The 27,996-nt window shown below is 44.4% G+C and overlaps 1 protein-coding gene across 1 annotated transcript; it reads right to left on the reverse strand.

Annotated features, from left to right (window-relative positions):
• Positions 1-73: 73 nt before the first annotated feature.
• On the reverse strand, positions 74-27,977 carry LOC119393477 (ubiquitin conjugation factor E4 A). Its single transcript, XM_037660517.2, has 20 exons — positions 27,831-27,977; positions 27,137-27,417; positions 24,084-24,181; positions 22,306-22,461; positions 21,111-21,246; positions 20,521-20,738; positions 18,751-18,936; positions 17,483-17,600; positions 17,077-17,292; positions 16,174-16,354; positions 15,284-15,360; positions 10,877-11,133; positions 8,877-9,037; positions 7,715-7,907; positions 7,215-7,328; positions 4,853-5,065; positions 4,150-4,319; positions 3,802-3,895; positions 896-1,053; positions 74-292 (listed from the first exon to the last, which is right to left on the reverse strand). Exons 2-20 carry the CDS (start codon positions 27,411-27,413, stop codon positions 184-186), a joined length of 3,132 nt encoding a protein of 1,043 aa, XP_037516445.1. The 5' UTR covers positions 27,414-27,417; positions 27,831-27,977; the 3' UTR covers positions 74-183.
• Between the last annotated feature and the right edge of the window lie 19 nt (positions 27,978-27,996).

Genomic DNA, 27,996 nt, shown 5'->3' on the forward strand with positions numbered 1-27,996 from the left:
AATTCCTTGTTCCCAAAACTGTGCAATGTCATGTTTGCTTGTTCCCGTCCCATGTTACGAAACCATCTTGGTAAATTAACAGATTTATTCTCTCTGCTAAATATGTACAGGTCATGGATAACAAAACCAAGGAATGACAATAGACACTTTAGAAAACTTAACAGAAGATAAAATGAGCTAGCATCATTGCATTCTTTTTGCTCTCCATTCCAGGATTTTCTTCTTAAGGCCTTCGTTTGGTTTAACCATCTCCATTGTCAAAGGGGACCGGTTGAAGGGGTCAGTTTGATCACTGAAACAGATGGGAAAAAAAGCATACATGAAATAATAAGACTGAACAGTGAGAGCTGTTTTTTCAATTGTATTCGAGACATCAAATCTACATTGTTACAATGTCTATGCATTGTTGCGTTGTCTGGTCACTGATGCTTCCACATGAAAACAATAGAGAGGAGGGAGATGAACACAATAGCTTGCATTTCTCTGCTCACTTGCAGGCAGTGCTATAGCGCTACGTGTCGTATTTTCTCGCATATAACCCCCCCGCACCCTCATTTACGATTCCCAAAAAATTTGCTAAAAATAATCCCTGCGTCTTGCCGTGAAGCTAGCTTCCCCGCACAGCTGTGAAGCACTGCCGTGAAGCCCCCTTTGCGAATCAGAATTTGCGTTTTTTGTTTTGACATAGACTCCAAATTTTTAAAAACATTTTGTGCAAGTTAGTGAAGAAGTTGGATTAAATGTAACGAAGCTGGGTGGAATTTCTGCAGCAAAACAATATTTTGCATTTGTTCTGGTGCTTGGTGGGTTGGGACAGGGCAGTATATGCAGCTCTGCAATTTCAAATTGAGAGACTGAATGCGAGAAAGGTTGAAATAACAGATATGCTGCTCACCTGAGGAGGTGCCTTGCTATGGTAGACCGGTCAAGTGTAATGCCTGAGCTTGGCAGTACCACTGGGTCAGTCATGATCGTGCTCATGATGGGGTCCAGGAACTCCTCGGGAGCATCTCCGGTGGCCTCATCTTCCTGCTTCTGCTGAGAGGCTGCCTTCTGCAAGTTCACACGTGCTTAGAACAGCCATTTATTAAAACGATACTTCAATAAAATTCGCCACAGAAGTTCGTTTCATTCCATAGATATTGCACTCTTGTAAAAAAATTAATTAGAAAGTGCCTTCACAGAAGCTGACAAAGTTGCCCGGCATAATAATCTATAAAAGCTAGCAACTCTGGCTGCAGTATGTCTTTGATCACAGAAGGAAAATTAATGTTGTTGCCTTAAAGGTAAGTTCCTTCATTTGAACTTCAGTTATCAGCTAATGCTCCCAATATACTTGAGTGGACGGTTGAGGCCTGGAGTGAACATTTCAACCATGGGCTTTTACGGAGACATATCCCTTGCTGAAATAGTGGCTCCAAGCTTATGCATCGCTTTTTAACACTACATTGTTGTCTACTTTAAAATCATACCTTACCCTGAACTCTTTGTCTATGGTTCCTCCCGAGCTCCTCACATTGAGCTGTCCCCAAATTTATGTCATGAGATGTGACCCTAATCAAATACAGAAGCTAGGATAGGAGTGATTTAAACACTATTGGTTTTACTTCTAAGCTGTAAAAGAAGGAATAATGAGTCCAGACTAACCATTAAATTAAGAGTTACTAACTGCCACTTGCATGATTTCCTGTTATGATAGCCATCACAAGAAGCACACGTGTACTATGAACAGATACCTGGCACATGCATTACTTGTGGCTTGTGTATGGCAGAAGGAATGAGCACCTTTGATTCATTGCGTTATTCCTTGTACAAGGGATCCTTATAATATAACAAAAATCATATTACAACACGAGAACAACTTCATGACATCTAATATTGATTGCATAAAAGCATACAAGGGGGTACCCAAAAGTAACCAGGCTGGTGCTGCGTTTGGCGGAGCTACTGTTGTATGCAATTATCCTGCTAGGTGAGCATTGTGCCACACCTTTTGAGTTCATTGAATCTGGTGGATTCTCCCAGGGAGCTTTTCTCTGGGTACAGTGTAGTATTTCTTTTCATTAAAGTAGTTTCGTGCACTTGGAGTTTTTTTCGCGATGGCTGACCAAAGTGAACAGTGGGCAGCTGTAAACTTTGTTGACTCAGCAACTATTGTGAACACTGTTTACAAGGATGCTGTGATGGGAAAAACGTAAGGCTATGAGTGGTTTTCTCTCTTTGAAAAAGAGGGAAATGTCACTTCCTGAGAAATCTCGTTTCTGGATGCCCGTCAAGTTCATGAGCAGACGAAAATAGCAAGAAAATTGTGCACTTGTGCTCAAAGCCCGACGACGGACCAAAATTTCTGTGTTGAATTTCGACAAACAAGCATAGGGATGGTCGAGTGAAAACGGGCCGTGCTTTGACAGAACAGTCCCAAATCGACCCGGACTTTTGCTCCCAGGTTGTTACTTGTGCCCTGTCATAGTGCTATTCTTACCACCCCGAACCTAAATTTAATTTCATATCCGCACATAGTTCACTTAAAGCGGCCATTACAAAAAATGGCGAGCAAGTTACGGCGAGTTACAAAAAACGGTACACAGAGAAAAGCTCCCTAGGAGAACACGACGGATGCAATGAACTCTAAAGTAGGGGTGTGCGAATATTCGAAATTTCGAATATTTTTCGAATAGTGTTTGCTATTCGATTCGATTCGCACTAGAATTGTACTATTCGAACTTCCCAAAAACAAATACAGTCAACAGCCGATTGAAAGTGACCCCTTCAGTTTTTTAATATGCTTCACCTCATTACATTCTCGTATTGCGGCAAAGCTGCCTTTCAAGCTCCGTTACGGTCGAACTTTGCCAAGAGACAATGTCCGATTGGAACTGGTCCCTAGATTTTCAATATGCTTCACCTCATCACACCCCGGTATTGCGGCAAAGCTGCCTTTCAAGCTGCGCTACGGTCGCAAGTGTATTAACTCGAGAAAACGCTGGTTCCAACATGGAGATGAAAGATGTGGCAGAGGTGGGGGCTCACTTAATGCTGTTTTCGACCTGAAATTTGGGCAGGAAGTACGAAAAATCGGAAGCCGAAGCTTTTTAGCATAAAAAATTTCAGATGTTCTTATATATCAACGTCCATGAGGCAGATTTGGAACTCCGGACTTGAAGGGAGCACGCCCTTGTCCGCCACATCAGTTGGTCTTCCACAGATGTTGAAAGAGGAGGAGAGGCTGAGGAAATGGCATCTTTGCCTATCACATGTAAAGTGTTGTCGGCAACACTTTGGTTGCACCAAATCATGTACATAAATACAATTCGGCCTCTACATTGCCTCATTCTTGGTAAGACAACTATCAAACACCACCTCGCCAGTGCCTCATCAACCTAGCAAAAAGAAACACTTTCATGTTGCTATCTCATAAGAATATGCTTAGGAATCCTCTCCAACTTTTTTTTCTGCAGTTTCACTTCGAAGTATTCGAGAAATATTCTAAAAATATTCGAGGAATATTCGAAAAATATTCGATTCGCACTCACACTTCAATATTCGAATTCGCTTCGCACCCAAAATTTTGCTATTCGCACAGCTCTACTCTAAAGGTGTGGCACGATGCTCTCCTAACGGGAGAATAGCGTACCATGGTTGCTTCGCCCAACTCAGCACCAGTCCGGTTACTTTTGGGTACCCTCTCGCACATTCGTTACATAATTATGCCAGCAAGAAACATAGAAGATTTTCTTCATTTATCAGTGTTTATGATATTGAAGTCGAATGTTATGAGTGCAAAATGAGCAGCACACACACCTGAATCTTCTCGGCCAGCTCCCCCACAGCCACAGAGAGGGCACCCTGCCTGATCTTCACGAGAACCTTCTGTGCTTGTGGAAACAAATCGGGACTGGGGAGGGGAAAAATTTAGTCTTTCAATTTGTCAAATCTATTCAAAATATTAAGCAAGGTTGAAAACAGGAACCACTTGATGTAATGAACTACTTACTGAAAAATTAGAAAAGTATCTAAAACATGCTAAGTCAGTTTAAACTTAAAAGTGCCATGATCCCATACACAGCATGAAGACTTAAAATTTTATTGTTCAGAAGCCCAGATGCAGGATCCAAAACTAGTTCTCTGGCTATTTTGCGTCTTACTAACCTGTAGGATCGGCCGTCCCTGGACACTGCAATGCAAAATGCTTGAGCCGTTTCGGAATCCTCCGAACCGAGATTAGTGTAGATCTTGCAGATGTTTTGCACCAGCTCCTGTGGTTTGAACTCGTACTCACTGAAGTCCTTCACTTTGAGGTTCTTCTTTTGTGGCCCTACCTGCAATATAACGAGACAAATTGTTTACATTGTCTCCTTCCAGTGTAGAGCAGCTGAAAATTATTCTGAAAAAAATATGAAAGCTTTCGTCCACTACTGACCAGAGGAACACTCCAATACCTACAGTGGACTGCAGTCAACAAACTGTGGCAATTCCAAAGCTCGTAGTTGGCAACTTGTAACAACTTGGGCTTAGGGTCAACGCGCAATTCCAATTTTAAACCCAAGAAAGATTAGACGAAAGTTCCAAGTTACCTATGGAAGCTGAACACACACAGTGCCAGGATTCTTGAGTAAATTTACAGCTGAACCCCTTTATAAAAGACACTGATGTAAGGGACAACTGATTATAAGAGACACACACTGTGCCCAACATCAAAATAGGGGTTGATCAGAAAATGGGGACATGGTACCCTGCTTATGAGAGACACCTCATAAAAGGGACAAGAACTACTCCCAAGTGCATGTCCCTTATAAAGGGGGTTCAGCTCTAGTTAGAAAAAAAAAAAAGAAAATTTCAACCCTGCACTTACCAGGTGGAGGAGGAAGTAGTTGAGCATGGTTGCAATGCGGTCCACCATGGTGGGATGGCAAAAGATGGAGGACACCTCGGCTGTGAGCCGTGCCAAGGTGCGGATGGTCTCTGTGCCCATGACGTTGTGGAAGTGGGCCAGCATGCCAAGGTGCTGCAGGTTGGCCTCCGCCGCTTGCCCAGGTTGCTGCAGCTCCCGTAGCCGGCTCATGTACTGCAGCATTGTGTTACGGTTAGTGCTGTTGTAATTACTCATCATGAATAATTACAATGCAGCACCTGTGGGGGAAGAGCTCCTTAATGAACAAACTAATTCTCTAACTGACCTTTTATAATATGACCTACATCTATGCACACAAGAATTCCTACTTTTTACTCTCATTCATATGTGAATTTTGCTGCTAAGATAGCACCCATAACTTCAAGCTCAGCAGCACAATGCCATAACTATACTAAGCGACCACCGGGGGGGGGGGGGGGGGGTCTGGTAAATTTAGCAATATTTTAGTTACTGGTGGCTTTTAAGAACATTACCATCAGAACGTAACAGGGTGTGATAAATGTGATTGATTGATTGATTGATTGATTGATTGATTGATTGATTGATTGATTGATCAGGTTTAATGTTATGAAGTAACACCCGAACTATGGGATATCTGTACTGCTTGGGCTTCTTTAAAGATGCATCTGTCTCTAAGTACACTAGAATTTTCATGTCCACTCCCATTGAAGTGCAGCAGTGCAGAAAAATGCAATGTGTACAAACTGAAATTTAGGAGGCCCACAAAACACCAGGATAAGCTCTCTAACGAAATCAAGTGATTTTATCTAGAACATATGGTGTGCCAAGCTGTAGCTGCTTGAAAAATATTATGTAATCGTAATAACAATAATATCTGGGGTTTAACGTCCCAAAACCACAAAATACTATGTAAATGTAAAAGTGACATTAGCTATTGGGTGCAACATGGTATGAGGGAATACATTATTTGATTTTTTTAAGCTTCTTAGCTCACATGAGTATGTTACCGCATTTATTTGAATCTAAGCCGATGTTTTTTAAAAAAAAAACGATGTGCGAAAGTGGGGGGTCGGCTTAGATTCGAGTACAATTCAATTTTATTCAACATCTGACAGATGTTGAATGATTAAGTTTTTTTCAGATTAAGAATGATTAAGCTTTTTTTTGGCCTTGCGAAGTTCGGTGGTTGGCCTACAATCCAGGGTGGCCTAGATTCGAGTAAATACGGTATTCGCACTAGTACTATATGTGTGAAGTGGAACAAAAAATCAATGACAGCGTGTATGACATCCACAATTAAAATAGAACTACCCTCTCGCTTAACTAAATAAAAAGAGGCAGGTACAGTAGAACCCCGCTGTTACGTTCCTCACTGCTGCGTTTTCCCGGCTGTTACGTCGTTTTCCGCCGGTCCCGGCATAGCTCCCATAGGATACAATGTATTGGGAACCCCGCTGTTACGTCGTAACTGTCGGCCCGTTCCCGTATGATACGTCGCGAAATGCGCTCGGAGCCGACCGAGTGACTACCAAAGAGAGCCGCCATGGTGCATTTTCACGCAGCTTGGCCTCGTTTGACCGTAATATTAGCCGCATGAGAGGCGCAAGCAACAGAATCTTTCAATTGATGCAAACAAAAGCATGGCCTTCGAGATTCAAATTGCAAAGATGGCGTCTATGACGTAACTGCTCGCGAAAGCAAGGCCTTCGAGATTGGCATTTACTATTGACAAAAGCATAGCCTTTGAGATTTTTATTGCACAAGCATGGCGTGTATGGCGTAATTGCTTGCGAAAGCAAGGCCTTCGAGATTGGCATTCACTTCTGCCATCGCGTTGGCGTAGACTCATCATCATCGTTATTTGTCGGAGAGCGAGAGGAGTTCGAGCTGGTTGGAGCTCGCATGGTCGTGCGTGCGGTTCGCGGTCGGACTCGCCGCGCCGGTCGTGATTACGTGTGCTTAGTTCTTTCATGCCTACAGCTGTTGGTGTTAAAAAAATCACATACGTTGATTACATTTCTGCGGATGAGGCCGTCCTAAGCTCCGCGTTTCTATCCATCGACTAGATCGCGGCTGAGCGCGCCAATTTTCGTGCTGCTCGTAAGAATTGAAATAAAATTCTGTACCACTAAATATTTTGCCGTTTTTCCTGTTTTTCGGCTGTTACGTTTCCCGTCTCTTACGTTTATTTCCTACGGTCCCTTCAAAAACGTATCAGCGGGGTTCTACTGTAGTTATATTACAGAATATTCAAGCAGTGGCCATTACCTATTGTGTTCCTTACAAATACCTAATAATCTGACATCTAATACCCAACAAACCAGATGCACATTTCACTTACCGAAAGGGCTTCATCTAAAAGAAAGATAGCATCGTTGATGAGCAAGTTGATGAATCTCAGAAAAAGTGGAGGGGTGGAACACTCAATGTTTGCTTCTGCTTCAGCAGCCAGACTCTGCAAGTTTAGAAAAATAGAAAGATGGGATGAAACAACCGCACACACGCACGAGAAACATATTCAAGAACTACACAGATTGGTTGCAAGAATGGCAGATCAATGAGGGGTCACTAAGAGTGATATAGGCACAGAAATGAGTAAGTGACACTTACATGTAAGAAGCATATGCATGTGTGAATTGAAAATACAAAAGAATGTCGTAACATTGTACATTGCGACCTAACTCTCATATTAGAAATCACATCATCTTATACGCTCTTCAAAGCTTCCTTCTTAAGAATTCAGCTGGCATTTGATAATTCTTTGATCAATCAACACATATGCACGCGGCAATCCAGCAAATATAGAGTTGCAGCAATGCAAAGATGGTAGCCAATACTGACCTTCATTTTGTTTCTGTGACCAGGTATGTTCCAAAGGTTCTCCAAAATGGTGTACATGGGGCGACGATAGTGGAACTTCTGTTCAAACGTCACACTCTGTCCAGTCATCTCGATGCTCACAAACACATGTAGGAGAGTCGGCGACAGTTCCATTGCAAATGGATGCTGCAAGAACAGTCGTCTTCTGCTGCTCCTAAGTCAAGCAAGAAAAAAATAACATTTCATGCAATTGTTATAAAGTCAGTGGGTGCCTCAAATGCTCTTTTTCCCAGGAAGAAAACTCAGTGAATATTCATAGAGAAATGCAAGGTGTGTGCGCTACAGCGTCCACACGGCAATCAGCAGCACTTAGAAATCGGTAGGTGTGTCATGAAAAAAGAAGAAAAAAAAGCAGCTCTGTCAAGAGATCAATGAACAGAAGACGTTACGGCAGTTGAAACTTCAGCTATGGTGATACATTGGCTCTATTAAATGCACAATGGCATTGAGAATAAGCCCGAATGATAAATTCTGTCAGAAAAAACTTAATAAAAAATTAAGAGGCCCAGCCCTTACACAAGAACCATTCAGATTATGAGAAGAAAGGCAACCTTCAGAAAATGATACTCATAATCAAAGACAACAGTTCACAGTTTGGGTAAGAAACTTGACAATAGAATGCTTGATTTTGTTTCACATGTTTTATTGCCACCCATCCCTTCACTGCGACTTGATCTCACTGCCTCATAACTAATTGCACCACATCAGCCATCACTATAAAAGTCAGAATTCAAACAGGAAGCATATTAGTACTTTGATGCACTTGCAGTGCTTAGGTGAAATAGGAAAGAAAAAAAAAACATGAAAAAAATGCAGACACAGAACGAAAAAGGGCCAGTAAGAACACCAGTTCTTACTGTCCCTTTTTCTTTTCTTATCTGCAGGATTTTTTTTTTTTTTTCCTATTTCACTTAAGCACTGGAAATGCATCAAAGTTCAGTATTCCCACTAGGCCAGTAAACTGCTTAAAGTGCTGCACATTAGTACACGCCCATATTTCCCATTATTAACTAGAGTGCCAGTTGCCCACATTAGATGTTTAATCCTGAAGGCCACTTCTGTCTTTCAACATTATGCATATCATTCTTCTAATTACGTGGTTTATTAACTACCAAGCACTTACAAGGGCACAATGCCAGTGAAGGAGTCATCTTCGGAAGAGGTCATGAGCACCTCGAGCATCTCGGCCAGCCGTGCTCGCAGGTGGGGATTGTTCATGCGCTGCGGGCTCCCCATGAACACCAGCACCAATGTCATCAAGTGTTCCAACTCCTGCCCTACAAACTGGGAGACAAGCATGCCAGATTGCACAATTGAGCAATGGCAAGCCAACAATACATGAGATTACATGCGCATTCTCAAATCTGCACATTGAGGTTTGACCCAATGCATACGAGAAGAGCAGGATACATCAAAATAAGCAGCTTATTGCTTATGAATAGGCCGTAATTCCAATACAGTCAAACCTTGTTAATACGTAGCCGCTTTAAACGTACTAACGGTTAAAACGTAGTTGCGACGAATCTCCGACCGAGTCTCATAGAGATTAATGCATTCGCTGACCGCTTAAGCAGTAGCGGTTCGTCCTATGCCTACCGGTTAGTGCGTACCTGCGGGTACCGCGATAGCTTTTTCTGCCATAAATGTCTACAGCGCCGCTGAACTTGCCGCACCAAAATGTGCCGCAAAATGTCTTCTATCGTTTCCAGAATCGCAGAAATCGGTCAATCAATGATTCCAACTTCCACGCGATTGCGGCGACGCCTTTGCGGATAAGCATCGGGAAAGAACCAAGGTGTGATGGTGCCCGCCGACGATTGCGCCAGTATGACTTATCGCCGGCAACCCTATCACCTTCAGCTATGTGCTCAGGCACGCGTGTGGCGTAGCGCTACCTTAAGCCTACTGCATGATTTTGATGGGCGACAACGTGAGCGTGCTGGACCACCGATCACTGTCGCCTCGTTTTGCGGGACGGCGTTGAAGTGCGCGTCGCTTTGTAGAAAAGAAATCAGCGTACTGTTGCCGAGTTGAGCGTCGCGGGCGCCGAGAAACCTCGCTGCATTGACAATTTCATGCCAAGTGTGCGTACGGTACAGTTCTGTAGCACTGTTGTAACCGTAGCGCGACCGTACTGCACGCTTGACGGCTGCCTAAACACGCCTCCGTCCACTACCAGGAGCGCTAGGGCACGTGGAGATGCGGTGTGTACATCGCTTGCAGAAAACTCGTCATCGCTGCGATAACCCAACTAGCTAATCGCCGCATCTGTGCGCGGTCTGGAGTGGAGTGGGTGCGAAGAACATTCACACGGCAAGCGCGCGCGTACGATACAGCAAGCGGTCCCGCACCGCAGTGACAGCGTGCGCCGAGTACGTGTAGCGCTGCATGCAACTAGCCACTAGTTGCAACTAGTCAATGAAACGTGTCAGTTTTCGCTTAGTGGCAGATCGCGATGCAGACGCGTACACATGTATTGCGGAGAGCCGATACTGGCCGCTCTGTCGCTATGTCAGCCGCTGCGTATCACGGACTCTGCAATAGTTTTGAAATGCGCCTTGGCGTCTTCACCGCGCTCTAGAGGAGGGTCGTGCGAGAGAGCCAGAATCTTTTCTGCACAAAAATAAAGAAAAGGCGTTGTAGTGGGTACTTGTGCTGTGGTACTGTGTTTATTTCTATGTTGGCGGTGATGGCGCACGTCAGGAGATGCAAATTTGCACTTGCTGGTTAATGCGTACTACCGATTAGTATGTAGTTATGCCACGTTCCCATCAGGTACGTATTAACGAGGTTTCACTGTACGTAGGCCAAAAAGCAGACAGGATCGGCAATGTGCATGGAAAATATTGCTGATAACAGCAATATTTTATGGGAAAAGCAGGTCTACCATGCTGCAAGCACAACATTTATCAAGAACAGTGCAGGTGTAATTGAAGAACATTTGAAAACTGTAGCCTTAAATTTCACGATCGCTGACAGCTTGCTGCTACTGTCATCACCACCAAGTTTGTTTTTCACTTCCACTAAAGGCACAAGTTCAACCAATAAGCTGTTTGCAGCTTATTTTTGCAACCCACCAAGGGGCGCCACAGCTACTTGACAGCAGACTGCTTCAGCACAAACCTCAAGACTGCGTTCGCTGAACCTCTTGACAAAGACGATGCAGTCACAAATGTTCTCCACCACAAACTCGGGCACGAGAGCCAGTCGGCTGTTGCCATGCTCCGGAAAAGGCAATGTCAATGGCTGGTACGAGTCCAAGTCCGGATCCGTGGCCACATGGCAGAGCCAAGAGGCCGATGCCACGTGGAACCGTAACATCTGCTCAAGAGAGGTCGGCTCCAGCAGTACTGCCTTCAACGACAGGAAACGTGTCATGCCTGAAGGGAGAGAAAGACCGAGCTGCATTGTTGCCACTATGTATGCACTACATCTTGTTCCATCAAGGAAAGCAATTGACTATCTTGATGAGTAAAAGAAAAACGGCCTTTTTTTCTTTGCACACAAAAACACGAACAAGAATCCTGACTACCCGTCGCCTTGGGTGCAATTTTGCACAGTATCCAATTCTGCTGTAACAGCCACAGGACTGTTACAGCCTCTCAGATTAGCTCATAAATACATAAACATGGCAGGATTCAACAACATGGTGAAATTCGCTAGTGGTCAGACTGCTGATAATACTCCGGGTGTCAAATTATTATGCAAAAGTAAATCTACAAATTCTTGCAATACAGGTATTCTTATTTCTAACCCCCCCTCCCCAAATATAAAGGAAACCAATTGATTTCATTCACTTATGCTATCTGGCTATGTATTAAACTGTACCTTAACGACAAGTCATGGACTAATTGCTGTTTCATGACCTGTCCACACAGCCCTTTCCAGCCTATGGTTTCTTTTATTCAACTTTCACTTGAATAGTACCCAAACTTGTTTTACACCTCAGCGTTCGTCACAAGTGGTTCTGCCTGCTACGTACTTCACTTTAGTCATTAGACCTTCAGACAGCCAGCTGGAGCTCAAGTTTGAGATCTACGTAGATGTAAACATTTTGACAGAGATCGGTCTGTCTGGGTGAAAGAATTGTAGCGGCTTCAATGGCTCCAGCCACAGTTTTTAGATGGACCTGATGTTTCGGGACTCATTCAGTTTTGAAACATCGAGTCTATCTAAAAACTGTGGCTGGAGACATTTCAGCTTCTAGTTTAAAATCTAATACGCCAGTCCACACATTTTCTATTGAGCACTAAGTCGGTGTTGCTGAATTATTCATGTATTGTATGCCCCTCCTGCTTAGGCCCACCGGAGCTTTAGTTATTTAGTAAATTTAGTATTTTATACATACTAAACAAAATAATACTTTATCAGCTGCAGAACACTTCATGGAGCTGAAGTACCAAATAACAATGCATCAGTCTACACTTATCCACTGTTTCCCTTAAAGGGACACTAAAGAGAAACAATGAATTGGTTTAGATTGATAAAGTGTGCTTGGAGAACTCTTGTGTAGTTTATTTCACCACCACAGGTTTATTATTAGCGGAGAAAACCAAGTTCAAAGTTTCATTTTTAAATTTCGTGCCGAACTTTGTAATTTGTGACGTAAAACATTTCAAAGAGCATTTAACGTATTTTGGCGCCACTGGCTCGACGAAATTTCCACAAACTCGTTTTATCAAGTCTCTGGCCCCCTCAGAGGACAATGTACTTCGATTTAACCGATTAGGAACTACGTAGGCCCAAGCAGGCGCCGTCATAAATATGTGACGTCACGGCAAATGGTGCGGGAATTCCTAAAGTCCCTCTATCTTTCAAAAGTAGCGAAAGGTCTTGATCCAGCCACCGCGTCCTGCGATAGGCCGGTTGGAGGCACGTGACCTTTTCGCCTACGCGCCCCGCCCAAAGGGTCCAGCGGCGGCAGCGCTGTGCCGGCGATAGGTACGGATCACTGCAGTGTTTTCAAGCGTGTAGTTGGGCGATTTTAGCAAGTAGAGAGTACTTCGCGCGCCTCTGTCGCATTGTTGTTGCAAACTAGAACCGTTTATGTACCTGAAGTTGAGTGGACGCAGGAATTCTGCGTGATGTGCTAGTATGTCGGGTCTCTATGCCTTCGGTTGCCTCACCGTGCGGAGGATGAAAAAAAAAAGCTTTTTTTTTTTTTTTTCGTTCCTCGCGGTGACAAAAATATATGCTGATGGAAGGTATGGCTCAACAAAAGCAGTCACAAGAAATTTGTGCCCACAGAAAACACCCGACTATACGAAGTAAGTGATTTTGTAATTGTTATAGTTTCAAGCAAAAAGCACGCCGGGCCGGCTTGCTTTCGTTCGTGCATATACATGAACACCATCTCAGCAACGCTATTATTGTTTCGGCGTTCTTTATGCCGTAGATTTGTGCGTAGTAGTCAGTGCAGAGTCACACCCCGTATCTCTAACATTAAATAGCTCGGAACCCAGTACAGCTTCATTTATTTTTCTCAGCGGCGTGGCTTCAACACTACAAGCTCACAGGGAAATGACCGTTTGGGATTAGTTTTTTGTCACACCTTGCCGTGTTTCGCCGCACTGCCATGTGCAAGATCGATTAAGGCTTCTTCGTTGAAGCATTCCGCGTGATGTTTTCCCTAGATGACCACAATGCATTTGACAAGTTAGAATAAATAATACTGCAAGACACTGGGAGGAAACAACAGAAACCATATATGCCGCACCGACACTACAGTAGAACCCTGCTGATACGTTTTTGAAGGGACCGTAAGAAATAAACGTAAGAGACGGGAAACGTAAGAGCCGAAAAACAGGAAAAACGACAAAATATTTAGTGGTACAGAATTTTATTTCAATGCTTACGAGCAGCACGAAAATTGGCGCGCTCAGCCGCGATCTAGTCGATGGATAGAAACGCGGAGCTGGGGACGGCCTCATCCACAGAAATGTAATCAACGTATGTGATCTTTTTAACACCAACAGCTGTAAGCATGAAAGAACTAAGCACACGCAATCACGACCAGCGCGGTGAGTCCGACCGCGAACCGCGCGCACGACCATGCGAGCTCCAACCAGCTCGAACCGCTCGAACTCCTCCCGTCCTCCGACAAATAACGATGATGATGAGTCTACGCCAACGTGATGGCAGAAGTGAATGCCAATCTCGAAGGCCTTGCTTTCGCAAGCAATTACGTCATAGACGCCATGTTTGTGCAATAGAAATCTCAAAGGCTGTGCTTTTGTCAATAGTAAATGCTGATCTCGAAGGCCTTGCTTTCGTGAGCAATTACGCCATCTTTGCAACGCGAATCTCGAAGGCCATGCTTTTGTTTGCATCAATTGAAAGATCCTGTTGCTTGCGCCTCTCATGCGGCTAATATTGCGGTAAAACCAGGCCAAGCTGCGTGAAAATGCACCATGACCGCTCTCTTCGGTAGTCACTCGGTCGGCTCCTAGCGCACTTCGCGACGTATCATACGGGAACGGTCCGACAGTTACGACGTAACAGCGGGGTTCCCAATACATTGTATCCTATGGGAGCTATGCCGGGACCGGCGGAAAACGACATAACAGCCGGGAAAACGCACCAGTGAGGAACGTAACAGCGGGGTTCTACTGTAGTGGGCATGATATATTTCGTATATCTGGAAAGGTAGTCAAGTCGCTGACATTCCTCAAATGCAGTGCAACTGGATTTGTGGAATATGCCCCCTTCTTAGAGTACAAACAAAATAAGCTTAGTTAAAAGTGCCGTTTAACGTTGGGAAGACTTCCGAATGCTGATAAACATAGTCAAACCAATAATAGCGCGTATTTTGCTCTACGCACTACAAGTGCGCTAGGTGCCCGATGAAGTTTCTGAGAGTAGCAGTACGCTCACCACCTCCCTATATTATTCGAACTAGAAAACAAGCACTTTTGGCTCACCCAAATACCACCTGTACTTCAAGTTACGCTGAATGTCAAAATATGCAAAGAAAAAAAAACCATAAATGCCCTGCACGACAGCTGCTGTGGGGAACCCGCTCGGAACCTGCTTCGGAAAGGCACGCGTTTTATTTCAACGTTTAACATGCTCTGTGCTCGTTGAAGTTATTGTCCCTGTAGTTTGATAATTGATGAACATCTTCGGCCACAAATGTTAATAATTTAATGGTTCAAGCGAGCACCGAGTTCAGTTTCAGGCGCCCGCAATATGCACGGGAGCGAGCGGCGCGTCGTCTGCTATCGCTGCTCCTTGGACCCCTCGAGAGGGCGCACGTGTAGTTGTCGCTACCTTTATAAATACAGGGACCTTAGGAATTCCAAGGTGGCGTCGCCACCTGTATTTTCTATTTGCGCGTTTTCTCGCTTATTAGGTGTTTTCTCGCAGCAAGCGTGGTGTTTTTGGTATCGTGGAAGACCACTTTACTGATGTGAGAAAAATCGTTTTGCTCATTAGTGTCCCTTTAAGCGTCTCTAAAAAAGGGCGGTGAAAAAGCAGTTAGCCAGAAGATTCACTCGATGAACAATTTCAAAATAGGACATTTGTGAGCACCTTTCTCCATGTTTTCTTGCAGCCTGCGGCCCACCTCAGAAGATTCGCCCCCTTGCGCACGTGTCTCCTCATATACTCTGTAAGGAGGGGAGATGGAGAACAAAGTAAGAACATTATCCAATATCCTGGGACACAGTAATCTTCAAAATTACCTTGCCTTGGAATTCCAATGAACTATCTTCGTATTGCAATAATAGTCCACATACGAACGCTCATAGATGCTTAAGAAGAAATTCACTTTTGGAAGCTTTGATACAGAGTAAGACGAAAGGAGGCAAGTGCTTAAAGCTACACCAAGCGATAAGATATTAACCTGCCGCTGTTTCATTGTGGTATGGGCAAAAGATAACATGTTTAATTCCATGTAGGCGCCGTCATATTCCATTGGGGTGTAGAACTTGAAAATGCCCGTGTGTACCTAAGCTGTGGGTGCCCATCAAACAAAGAGTGTCACAATTAACCCAAGGCCTTGCAGTGCCTAATACTACACTATAATCGGATACAACTTAAGCAGTCCCGAGATGCACCGCCCAGATGGCCGAAGCACGGCAGCCGATCACCTCAGCGACGAAAGAAATAGTTCTGCTCATGCAATGTGCAACGTTTTCCGAAGGCGGGGTCACCGGCAGTCTGGCTCATGACGTCCGTCTGGAGTGCGCGCCCATTGGTGCAGGCTTGTGTGCATCCGCCTTTGAGGAGGAAGTGCCGCGGACTTCTAAAGTTGTATCCAACTATAGTACTCTATTTGGGTGTTTACCATCCTCAATAACGGTGTTAACACCATCAATTAACTGCTGTTTTCAAAACTTACAAAATGGGCTTATTCATGTCATCAACCACTGTGGACAACCAATGCAGCAAAGGAGACAGGCCTAGTTTATGGTCAGTACCTGCGAACTCTGTTGAGGTCCTGACTCAGCCTGGCAAGTCGTTCGTGCACCACGCGAAAGCCGAGACTAAGCACCCGATGGCAGGCAAAGAAGCACTCGGTCGGGAAGTTGAAGCTGGTATCAGGCATCATGGCACTGTCGCCTTCTTCCCGAGGCACAAGGCACGTTTCTTTGGAAAGCCCTGCATCATCCAGGCTGCCGTCAGCATAACACTGCAAGCTTCTATAACAGTTCTTTAACATATAACCACTCAAGTGCCAACTGCAGGACACCAAATGTAGTGTACAGCCGACATCAAAAGTACGCACACTGTGTAACCTGATAAAATGTTAGATTTCTAAGCAGTTTGGTAGTTGCTACGGCAGGTAAAACAACAATGGTACATTGTCTGAATGCGCTGTAATTCCTGACAACTTTCCGTTGGAGAGGTGGGAGGGTGGCAGTGTCTTTTTGAAGCGTACAAAAAAAAGGGAAATTTGTGCACACTTAATACTGTCCCTTTTAATGTGCCAGGACCATCAGAGAAATGTGGCAGTCATCAGCATCATGGTTGTCTTACGGGAGCTAACAGGTTCGTGCATGACAGACTTGCACGACTGCTCCACATTATCGTATTGCTGGATGTCCAAAGTACTGTAGTACCTTTGTACAATGTCAACTTCTGCTCATGTGATATTTCAAATATTTAAGGTAGTCAGCAAAAATGACTAGCACAGATGGACACCCTTACAGCATTGGCCTAGATAGACAAAAGAGAACAAACAGTGTATGTATGTATATCAACAGCAGCTGTATCATATGCACTGCAATGTGAGCCAGTACACAATTGATACACAATGCGTTTGATGATATGACTATCACTCATTTTTGCCCTTGAACCCACAAGCTAGTGCGGGAGCTTACCACGAAGGTGTAGGCCAAGGCTCACAGCCTGTTCCTCCGACTGCGGCTCGACGGAGCAGTACCGGTAATCAACCTTCAGAAGCTTCGGAGAACAGGGCTCGGAAAATGGCCGCGCCAGCCTGAGCAATACAGCGCCCAGATTCAGAGCAAAGCCGTCGCCCCTCTGCATCGTCAAGAATAGCTCCGAGACCTGACTGTTCCACAGCTTGCCTCGGTCTGCATGCAAGAAGTAATAAGGAGTAAGACGATGGATGGAAGGGGCACGCATGCGTGCGCATGCGTCACTTCTGAACACGATTTATTGGTTGGTTAGCTCATTCAAGAGGCTTAACATCACGAGACAACACAGGAGGGCTTCTGCAATTATGCGCATTTCAATAAATAGAAAGTAAACTGTTGTATTCACCTGCACAGGACTCGATGCACTGACCAAGCCACGTCAGCGTCTTGTCGCGGGTCTCGTGGGACAGCCTCAGCAAGGTGTAAAAGATGTTGTGCATCTCTGCAGCAAGCCCTTTCAGAGGCTGCAAGCATAACATTTGTTGCCACAATCTGTGCGAAAGCTCTCCGCCACGGACACACAAATATCTGCAGCAAATGCTACCACTGCTGTAAGAACTGTGCAAAAATGTGGCTCTGCCCATTTGCGGGCAAAAACAACTCTTTTCTTACGGGCTATTGCCCAATGTACGGCATCCCACAGATTATAGTGGGGGAAAAAAAGGCCACCCAGGATGATCAGAAGGTACAAAAGAACTTTAATATATAAGCCAACTGCTCTATCTCTGAGATATGAGGGTTTCCATAGAGAACCACATGAAATCTATAAAAGTTGGTGCAGCAAAGTTGTACAGCGATGAACTTTGGCTCCGCAATGCGATGAAATTAAACATGCAATGAAAAAAAAAAAAACGGCTTGCCGCACTGGCGGAAAATTGTTTTCTCGTCAATTTTTGTTTTCCTTTACTTTATAATTTCTAGATTTCAATTAAAAGCTACTGTAGTGAAGAAGAATGCCCAGCGCTACAGCGACATTGCCAGCCCTCCATGAGGCACGAGCTCAAGCTGCCTGGCCTGTTTTTGCTGAAACGCTGGCTGCTGCTGTTGAGACACTACAACCGCTGTCTAGGCAATCTCTTGCCTGATGCTACAAATAACATGCCCTATGCTTTGGCTTGGCTCCAGCCATATCACATTATACAATGTACACAGTTTGAAAAAGAGTAAATGACTGAGGTTGCAGAACATTTCCACACTGCACGTGGTAAAGCACTGTCAGTAGTGAGAGATGATGTCTAAGGGTAGAGCAAAGGCTCTTCTGCTGCCTAGGCAACCCGTGTACACCCACAGAGCAAATATCTATAATGTATGCTGCCACCAGACCTTTATTGTTTCTTGTTCTTTTTCTCTATATCTTGTCTCCTTTAGCACTGCCCTTTCCACCTTTCTCTTGGCCTGTGCACCTAATTGAGATATGTACTCTCCAGTATCTCGCATCAACCACATCACAACTGATATTTCACTTCATACAGCTGAACTATGAGCAGTATGCATAAACCTTGATTTTTATTGGAGGGTAAATGAAACCCTGAAAAAAGAATGCATTATATCTGGTGCAGCATTACAAGCGGTTAACATTGTTAAACAGTCTGAAATAAAACTGGGATTACTTACCAGCCAAAGGTTACTTTCAGTGATGGAATGCTCTTGCATTGTGGACTGAGAAGGTGTGTCGAAGAACTCAAAGGGGTCTGCTTCTCTGCGTGGCAGGCACGAAATGCACAGTGGTGACCCCAGCAAGCTCTCTTGAAAGCTCCGAAGGTCACCCGCGTCCGAAGGGGTGCTGAAGTCCAGCAAGGCCTGTGGAATGTTGAGCAACACCCAATTCACAAAAATGTGTAACAAAATAACGAATTTGGCGGTGGAAAGAATGATAATGCATATACGTACTGCCATTATAGCTATCACCATCATTATGAACTACTACATTAAAGAATGAACTGGAACATTTCTAGGCTTTGCTAAAGTGCATAAAAATAACTAAATGTCTATACATTGAATGCTGCTTGCTGAACAGTTATTTTCAATGTAGCTGTTCTTGTTATTCAGTAAAATTTTTAATGCTCTGCCTCGAAGTTCCTCAACTAAAAAAAAAACAAGAAAAAACACCTTTACACAAGTGACTAAGGGCATATTTCTATATTTACACACAATGACCACGTCAATTCAGCGGAGGGCCAACATACTAAGTGGGAATGAGTTACGTGAACCAACTGCCCTGGCTCCTCATTAAAACTCAATGGGCTCTCCAAAGAATGTTTTTTTCCTCCTCCCGTTATCTTTAAAGGCAAGCGGCACTGCTGGACACATGCCAGTTACGATCAGTGACCTTCAAGGCCAGTGACATTGGCAAGGCTGCAGAAGTGCAGAGAGTAAGAATGCTGACAATCAATGGAATAAAAAAAAGAGAAGACCAACCACTGATCTGAATCACTCATGTTTTTACTGACAGTGCCTGCACGTAAACAGGCATTTTACTGACCAACTCCAGCACGGCAACAATGATTGGAGCTTGCAGGTCATCGAATGAGTGAAACAACTCCTTGTGCCAAGCTTGGTTTTACTCTTATGAAGCGGCACAAGAACACCTGAACAATGTGACATTTCAATATTACAATGAAATATTTTTGGAAAGCTCCCAGTTGCTAATCTTGTAATACGTAACAGGTTTACTAATATTAGAATTGAAAAAGAAAGAGCTAAAAAAGATCAAAGTTCCACATTTTTTATTTCATAAAACAACCCTTCGTCTTGGATTCACAGCTGAAGCATACAGCAGGAAACACCAAAACAAGTGCAAGACCGACAGGAAAAGCACTGTACTCGCAACAAAAACTCTTATCCTAGGAAATACTAGTTCAAGTTTGTAGTTAAGATGTAAGGCAACACTTTAATCATTGCTCCTTGTGTTGCCCTACTTTTCATGTACATTTTTTTGTATATTTTACTGCTAATTCACCACTGTTTGCTGACTGATGTACTGACCTGCTGCATACTTTTTGTTAGGAGGTCCCCCTGACAATTCTTACTTTGGGACCTCGATACTTCACTCACCGTACAAAAAAAAATGTCTTGTAATGTATATATCACCAGACTTATGAAAAAACTTCACTAGTGCATAGCTGCTCCCCCCCCCCCCCCCCCAAAAAAAAATCAAGCCAGGAAGCTGCTACCACTGCCTTCAATAAGAAGCTTAGTCGAGAATACAGCACATGCATTGACTGTTTCATCATAAATCATGCATATTTTCTGTTTGCAGTAGCAATTGCAAAAAAAGATCCTATAACAGTGCACCAGGAGCCCCAGCTTTGACTAACTAAAGTCATCCTATTGTTAGACACGTCCCATTAACAATGAATGCAGAGTAATTGCAGCATCACTCACGGTTGCTGTGGATGTGGACAGGGCGAAGTATCTAAGTATGTCGAGCAGCACGAAGAGGTCACGGCTGGCAATGGACACTCTTGCAAAGCGTGCACGTAGGATGTCAAACGAATGTGACAGCACTTCCAGCAAGGACACCTGTTCCTCCTCAGCATCAAAGCGCTGTTTGATGGAGTTGGCACACTTTCGCAGAAAGCGCTCAAGATGCTCCTGATGACCTGTTGGATTAGAGCAACGTTTTTCTTTCCCAGTGCAAGCCTTAAGAAAAGAAAGCACTTTAGCAACTTAAACCAAGTCACGCTTAAGTAATTTAAAAGGGGGCTACTGGATGAATGTTTTTTTTTAATCAATTAAGATGCCTTAATTGGTGACTGTGGACAACTGCAGTGGCATAGCACCATATTACAGAACACTGTAACATTGGTAGACACAACCAATGAGACAACAGATAATGAAGCTAAGGAGAGCATAAGGGTGATTTGTAGTTTTTAACCGAAGTGTGGTAATTGTAGGAGTGTTAATTATACACACAGGTCGAGAATTTTGTTAAGTATTATTAAAAAAACACACACACACACAAATCTACTTGCCTGAGCTGTCATGGTATTCTTCCAAAAGGTAGAACACTTGCTCCTGTATCTTTTTACCGGGATAAATGTCACAGTGGCAAAGGCATGTCGATGCTTGGGATACAATCGTTTTCTCAATGGTTCTGAAGTCTTCATTCTGAGAGAGAATATTAAAGAGCAGGTTGACCAAATTAAATGCCTTGCAACTAATGAGGAGTGGGTAATCTCAAAAGCATTGCAAAACAACACTGCAGATACTATTTAATTTGTTCAACAAGAGACACTAGAGAAGTCAGGAATTGATCCAGCATCAAAAACATTTAAGTTGGAAATTGGTTATGAGGACAGCCTAATTAACGATGAAGATGAATGCACTGCTACAAAGACAAACGAACACTGCCACTGCAATGGTTGAGCTTGTCAGTGGGCATAGCACTACTTGGCCAAATTCAGGAGAGTTATTCTGATGCAACTCATCGCACAGGTCATAGCACAGTGTTTTTAAACAATTTAACTTACACAGTTAAATTGTTTAACTGTGTGTAATTGTTTAACTGTGCAATTGTTTACCCCCCTCCCCTCCTTCCCCTACGTTTATTAATGTATAAAACACCGACATGTGCCTCAATGGTGGGGCCCGTGCATCCGTGTCAAAATCATTCAGTGGGTAGACGGAGAGGAAGTTTTGGCGTTACGTTTCTATCATTACATGACGCATGGTCGCATATATGGCAGGCCTTTATCAGGTCTGCCATACGTGAATGTGATTTGAGATGGCTGTAAGAGTACGATGACCCTAGACATGCTGCTACACCAAGCTGCACTTTAACAATCAGTCAAAGACTGACTATGCAGACTTACATTACAACCACATGGCCTGAGAAAACAGGTATAGAAAGGTTTGCTTTATTTAAGGAATTGTGCTCTCTATCACATGTATTTGTTGAGCCGAAATTATTCAGGTATGGTTTGTCACTTTACTGCATGGCCGTGCAGAGAACAGAGCCAGCAACCAACACACTTCCAGACGTAGTTCACATGGGAAAAAATATCAACTGATTCAAATGGTTTATTTAGTGGCTTTTTTTTAGACGAGACAGAAAGCTGGTGAGAAACTGGCAGTACTACAAGAAACTTGGCAAGACATCGTGAGACCTGGCGAGACCTCGAGTAGTGGTTTCCAAAGAATTTTTTACGTTAAAAGAAAAAAACAAACCTTGAGTTTGGGTGCCGCTTTCTGTAGCCTGAAGTAGCATTGGTACAAGTAGAAGAAAACCCTGGGCTCCGTTGCTTCAGCAGTTTCACTTGCGATAGTGCTTTTGCGGACAACGTGGTGCTGGGGATCGTCTAGGACGAGTCTCTCAAACACCACCTGAAACAAGTCAATTAAGACCACCCGTAAATTGGAACTTTGTTGAAACCTCAGAGAGCAAAGGCAAGGGCCATCAACACAGATAACAGTGCAACAATTTCTGCTTTGTTGCGAGGAGTTGCTTGCAAAACGAAAGTATTCTGGGGAATTTTATAGGCCGGCACCCACAATACCGGCATACAGTAGACTCCTGTTAAACGAAAGCTGAAGGGACCAGGAAAATATGTTTCATTTAACAGGAGTTTCGTTTACTGAAAGATGAAAAGGGGTGCAGAATTCAAGCACAAAACCAATCATGTTAGAGGCAGTTGTTCCATTTAAGCAGCAATTTCATTTAGGAGAGTTTCGTTTATTGAGAGTCTACTGTACATAAAATGCACCAACGCACTACTACAGGAACAACTCCATGTGCACAATAACGAGGTTGTCACTTTTTTCACGAAGACTGTCTCTCTTCCCATCTAAAAAGGAACAAGAGTGCCAAGGCCATTTGCCACATAGCTCAAGGGCAGATGTGGTCGGACAATGTACTTGCAGGAAATGCAAGTTTTGTACAGGAACTACTGACTGAAAAGACATTGCCACCAAGTTATACCAACATTTCAGTGACCAGGAACAGTGAAGTGTGGAGTGCAGTAATTAAGAAAAAAGAGCCATCAAGCAATGCAGTGCTATTGGCAGCACACCGGCTGAGAAGACTGTGTGGAGGAGAAATAAGCAAAGTAACCACTGCACTCATTACACATCCACAGTAATTTGGTTAGTTTCAGTATTTTTCGTAGTATACCATGTCAAACTGCCCTGAAGAAGGCAATGATGGGTGATGCAAATCTATACAAATGACAACAGTGAAGCACGCATGTAGTGCTCACAATACTCATTGAAATGCATTACACTCACAGCAGTGTGTTCTCATTATTGAAAAAAAAAAAGAAAAGTGTGCTGCAGAGTACCCTACAAGGCAACTCCTATTCACCTAGAGTGCGGACTTTAAGGAGCCTTGCAACACTTTTCCAAGTAGCCATGGAATGGCTTCACCAAGGAAGCTTACTGCCTCACGAATTGACTGCCACAAAAATTTTTTGAATCCGTCCAGTACGAGCGGAGTTACAAAGATTTGTAGCACCCTGTAATTGCTTTCTCTCTTCTCTCGTCCCGACGAAAGTACTGGAAGCTAAGCAGGGACGGATGGCATGGGGGAAGAAGGTACGTCACACGCACCTTGTGATCTTGAGCACTTTGTTTTTCTTCTTCAAACACGCGGCGTACTTTCAGTGCGATCGCCCATGCACGGGGGCAAGTGGCGGCCGCAGTAACTACCGAGCATGCCATGTTCAAATCAGCCAATGGCGTGGAACTTGAGTCAATGACGCAGTGATTTTCAGTAAATAGCATCATTTGTCGCGAGAAGCAGACGAGATTTTTAGCTGACATTGAGAATTTATTGTAAATCCCGGGCCACGTGCTGCACTATAATGTTTGGCTCGTGCCTTCTCGGGAGCCTGGACTACTGATCAGCAGCGTTTTCTGACCATGCTGAAAAAGTGTTGCAGGGCTCCTTTAAGTATCTATGGTGGTAGTGACAGAAACACACGTAATTTGTATAGCTCACGAATTCTTACCTCGTCAAGAATGTCAAGTGCAAGGCACTTATTGGAATCCCTAAATGTCTCTAGGTAGACACAGCAGGGACCCTTGGTAGGTTTGGAACTGATGTCATCTGAAATAATTTTTTGTAAATATGCAAAAAAAAAGCACATTAAACATATAGAAAAGACAACACACAAGACATAAGATCAGACATTTTAAATGTTAAAGTGGCATAACTTGAATTCCTGAATTAAAGTTGAAAGGTAAGAATGGCATATGCAAATTATATGCAATGACACAGTAAGAAACAACACACAAGCACGAACTTTCAATTGACTTTATCGTCTGTCATTCTTCAATATACAGGGCGTCCCAGCTATCACGCAGAATGATTTAAAAAAAAGAGGAATGTCGTTACGCAAAGCACACCTAGTGCATATTGTTCCCAGTATACTGTAGTAGCCACTACTATTTTTTTTTATTAATGAGGTTTAGTTAATTAGTCCTAATTATGTTTCTAACTCGACAAATACTCACCTAATAATTAAAATGTCAATGAGGCATATGTAGGCATGTTCAAATGACCATCTAACTGCGCTATTTTCAAAAACGTACTAAATGTGTGCTCACTTTTTATTGCGATAGCAATTATATGGACAGTCTCGGCTGGATTTTGCCGTCGCCGTCGCCGCCGTCATGCACCGTATATGTATAAGTATGTATATATATATAAAGGCCCCAAAGAAAAATAACTCAGAAAAATGCTTCCGAAGCGCGGAATCGAACCAGGGACCCCATGCTCCGTAGCGAGCGGCGCTATCCACTACGCCACGAAACGCAGATCCTCCACGTAGCTAACGGCGAGCGTTATATACACACCATTTAGCGCTGGACGGACTCAGAGACAGAAGGCGATAATAAGCGTTTCTTCATTACCAGCGAGGTGGCGCTAGGAGCCCGACGGGCGCATTTAAAAGTCGTCGGCGGGCTCGCTCGCTTCTTATATTTGCGCATGGGAGAAGCTTGCCCTTCCGCTGTCTGCTCGCGCGGTTTTCTCGTGGCGCGGGGTAGAGGAATGTTTCACGCTTTCACCGTATGTCCGCGCTCACGTTACGGCGCGCACGAATGTCACTCGAGCTCAGGGACGCCGCTAAACGAACAAACAGAAGATGAGCGCGAACTATCAAGTGTCACAGCTCGACACTTGAAGAACGCTAGTTTCCTTCGCTGCTTCGGCCGCCTTTGCAACAGAAGCGCTGTTCAAACTGAGAGTATCCATTGGCGAGCCTCACTTCGTATAGCATTAGTTCCTTGCTATCGCATTCATTGCTTCGCCCTTGCGGCGAAACTGTGACTTTTTTTGGTTAATAAAGAAAGCTGATTGTTGGAACTGATAGTTGGAAGTCTGCAGTTCATGTGTGTGCATGTTCTATGTTCCTTATGAGCTGTCTTCTTCGCGCAGTATAAACATGTCTGCTGAATCTATGAACCAACTAGCCCAACAACATGCTATACAAATCACACCTGTGTCAGAAGCGTGCCTTGTAGACGCTGTGCGAATTTCCTTTTACAGCGAAAGCTGTTATGAGATCATTTCAGCGGCCATTTTTGGCGCCATAGTTGTCCGTCGCCGCCAGTGTCCGTAACCCCGTAACCACTATCGCTCGAAATAAGAAAAAAATTACAGGATGGAACAAGGTTCGAACCTGGGCCCTCTGCGTGGGAGCCCAGTATTCAACCTCTGAGCCATGCCGGTGCTTGAAACTGCTTTGCAAAAAGGTCCTATACAGGCTTCATGTCGGGAAGGAACCACATTAACATATGCAATATAGCTTGGTAGAAGAGTAAAATAAGCACCAAGCGTCGCACAACGCGAGTTCTGTAACCAGGCGTCACACAATGCGAATTGCGCAACGAGTAGGTTGTTGAATGCTTCCAACCCATTACAAAGATCTTCGCAATAATTCTTCGTTGTCATCAGGCACAGCATCAACAAAGTGCACATAATGCCTTAGAGGTGTTTAGAAGGTACCACGGTTCTGCGCAGAATGACGAAAAATTGCATAGTGGCTGCTTCCCTACTTCACAAAAATTATGATTTATAGCGTAGTGGGTTCCTCGCAAGTGCTACTCTATTGGTTGCCAAGGAAGCCCATAAGGCTCCCATGATTCATTTCCTCAGGGTCTTAATAAAGTTAATTCCCCTCTATCTCTTTCTCACGTTAGCGTATGTTGTAAAGCGTTGTGGGAGAGTGAAATAACGACCGGGCGTGACACAATGCGAATTACGTAACTAGTGGGTCATTTAAAGCTTCCAACCCATTACAAAATGCTCAGTCATAATTCTCCATCGTCATCAGCCGTCGTATCAAGAAACTGCACATAATGCCTTACAGATGGTACCTCGCTTCTCCGCAGAATGACGAGTGATGTCGTGGTGGGTGCTTTCCAACTTCACAAAAATTATGATTTGTGGCGTAGTGGGTACGTTGCTAGTGTAGTGGTATTAGTAGCCACAAGAGAGTTCATAACGGGCTCTAGAAATGCCGCTCTTCGAGCTTTCGCTGTGACTGTGCTGCGCTTTCCGCGCAGGCCTGGCGTTTTTTTTTCACATTATTTGCTCAGCACGCAAACAGCAAATGACTCGAATAATCAATCTGTAATGCTCTCGATTCCCTTTCCGAGTCGCGCTGTTTAGCAACTTTGCCAAGTTATATTAAATGAACCGTGCATTACGTAATTTATTCTGGCCGCGACAATTTTCTTCGCACACGTATCATCCAGTGGTCGCCGCAATTAATGGGTCAATGCCACAGCCCGCGTCGCAAGCGCGTTCGGCTATGGAGGTGTTCGAAACAGTTCAAACGACATCAGCATCGGAATTGGCCATCTCGACTGGCGCACTTTGACGATGAAAATCGGCTTCCGGTGTTTCGCAGTGAAAGTAACCGCGCAGTCTGCGGCACCTGCACACTTCTAGTACACTCTACCTGCACAGGGGCTACTTCCGAAGATAACCATCACTCACTTCCGCAACGCGCTCGTAGACGCTTAGACGAGAAACCACAAATGTCGAGCTGCTTACCTGACACGACGACCCTGAATATATCTTCGAGTGTGGCCGACAGCAGTTGCTGGTCATCGGGCACGGCACTGCTGTTTACGTGGCTCGCCGAGGTGATTATTTTTGGCGCCGAGTTCTCGCTGGACTCCATCCGACGAGTGGCGAGATCCTTCTCGGTGACTGCGAGCGGGAAATCCCGCGGGGACACCTCGGCGGAGTTCTGAACAAAGGCCTGAACGTCCACCAAGGACGGGAAGAGGGCCGCGAACGGGTTCCGAGCCATGTCCGAGTCCGACATGGTTCTGCGGGGAAACGGCCGTCAAGGAAGGCGCCCGGACGTCCACGGCGGCTACTTTTACTCCTACACTTTCTCCCAACGAGGCCAGTGAACCCACTGACCTAGAAGCAACTGGGAAATCCTGCGCGCAAGTGTTGTTTTGGGGGAAGCGCCCGCCAGCGTATTGTAGGACACCAGGGCCAAGGTAGAAAGTGAACGCGCGAATATGGGTCAGCCACCTTGTCTCGACGGCAGGCTTCGTCTTCCGAAACTGCCCTGCCTCGGCAGCCAGTCTCGCTCAGTGAAATTCGCGTACGCACTACTCGCAATTTATGAAACACCAGCTCCAGCTGCCTGCTAGCGTTGCGATATCGTTAGATCTAAACTAAGACATGTGTTCAGCAGCGATCAGCGCCTATCACGCTGACGTGTACTCACGTTTATTCGATGAAGGGTTGCAGAAACTCTCGTTGAAGTCTATGGAAGGACAGACGCTGTTACAGGTGTTCACGCACCAGCTCAACTGCCCAAACACTACCCCACTGCCATTCCTGTGAATCCACGCACACTGGGAGAACAGAACAGTGAGGAGGACGGTGAGGAG

The sequence above is a fragment of the Rhipicephalus sanguineus genome, chromosome 5 (genome assembly GCF_013339695.2).
Source record: "Rhipicephalus sanguineus isolate Rsan-2018 chromosome 5, BIME_Rsan_1.4, whole genome shotgun sequence".
Lineage (NCBI taxonomy): Eukaryota > Metazoa > Arthropoda > Arachnida > Ixodida > Ixodidae > Rhipicephalus > Rhipicephalus sanguineus.

Excerpts from the sequence above, each read along its gene's own strand:
- LOC119393477 (XM_037660517.2), bottom strand. The coding sequence starts at position 27,413 with ATGTCGGACTCGGACATGGCTCGGAACCCGTTCGCGGCCCTCTTCCCG. Across the intron at positions 17,601-18,750 it reads CTGAAAGTAACCTTTGGCTG|CCTCTGAAAGGGCTTGCTGC; the intron begins GTAAGTAATCCC and ends TTATGCTTGCAG. Across the intron at positions 15,361-16,173 it reads GACCTCAACAGAGTTCGCAG|AGTATATGAGGAGACACGTG; the intron begins GTACTGACCATA and ends CCCTCCTTACAG.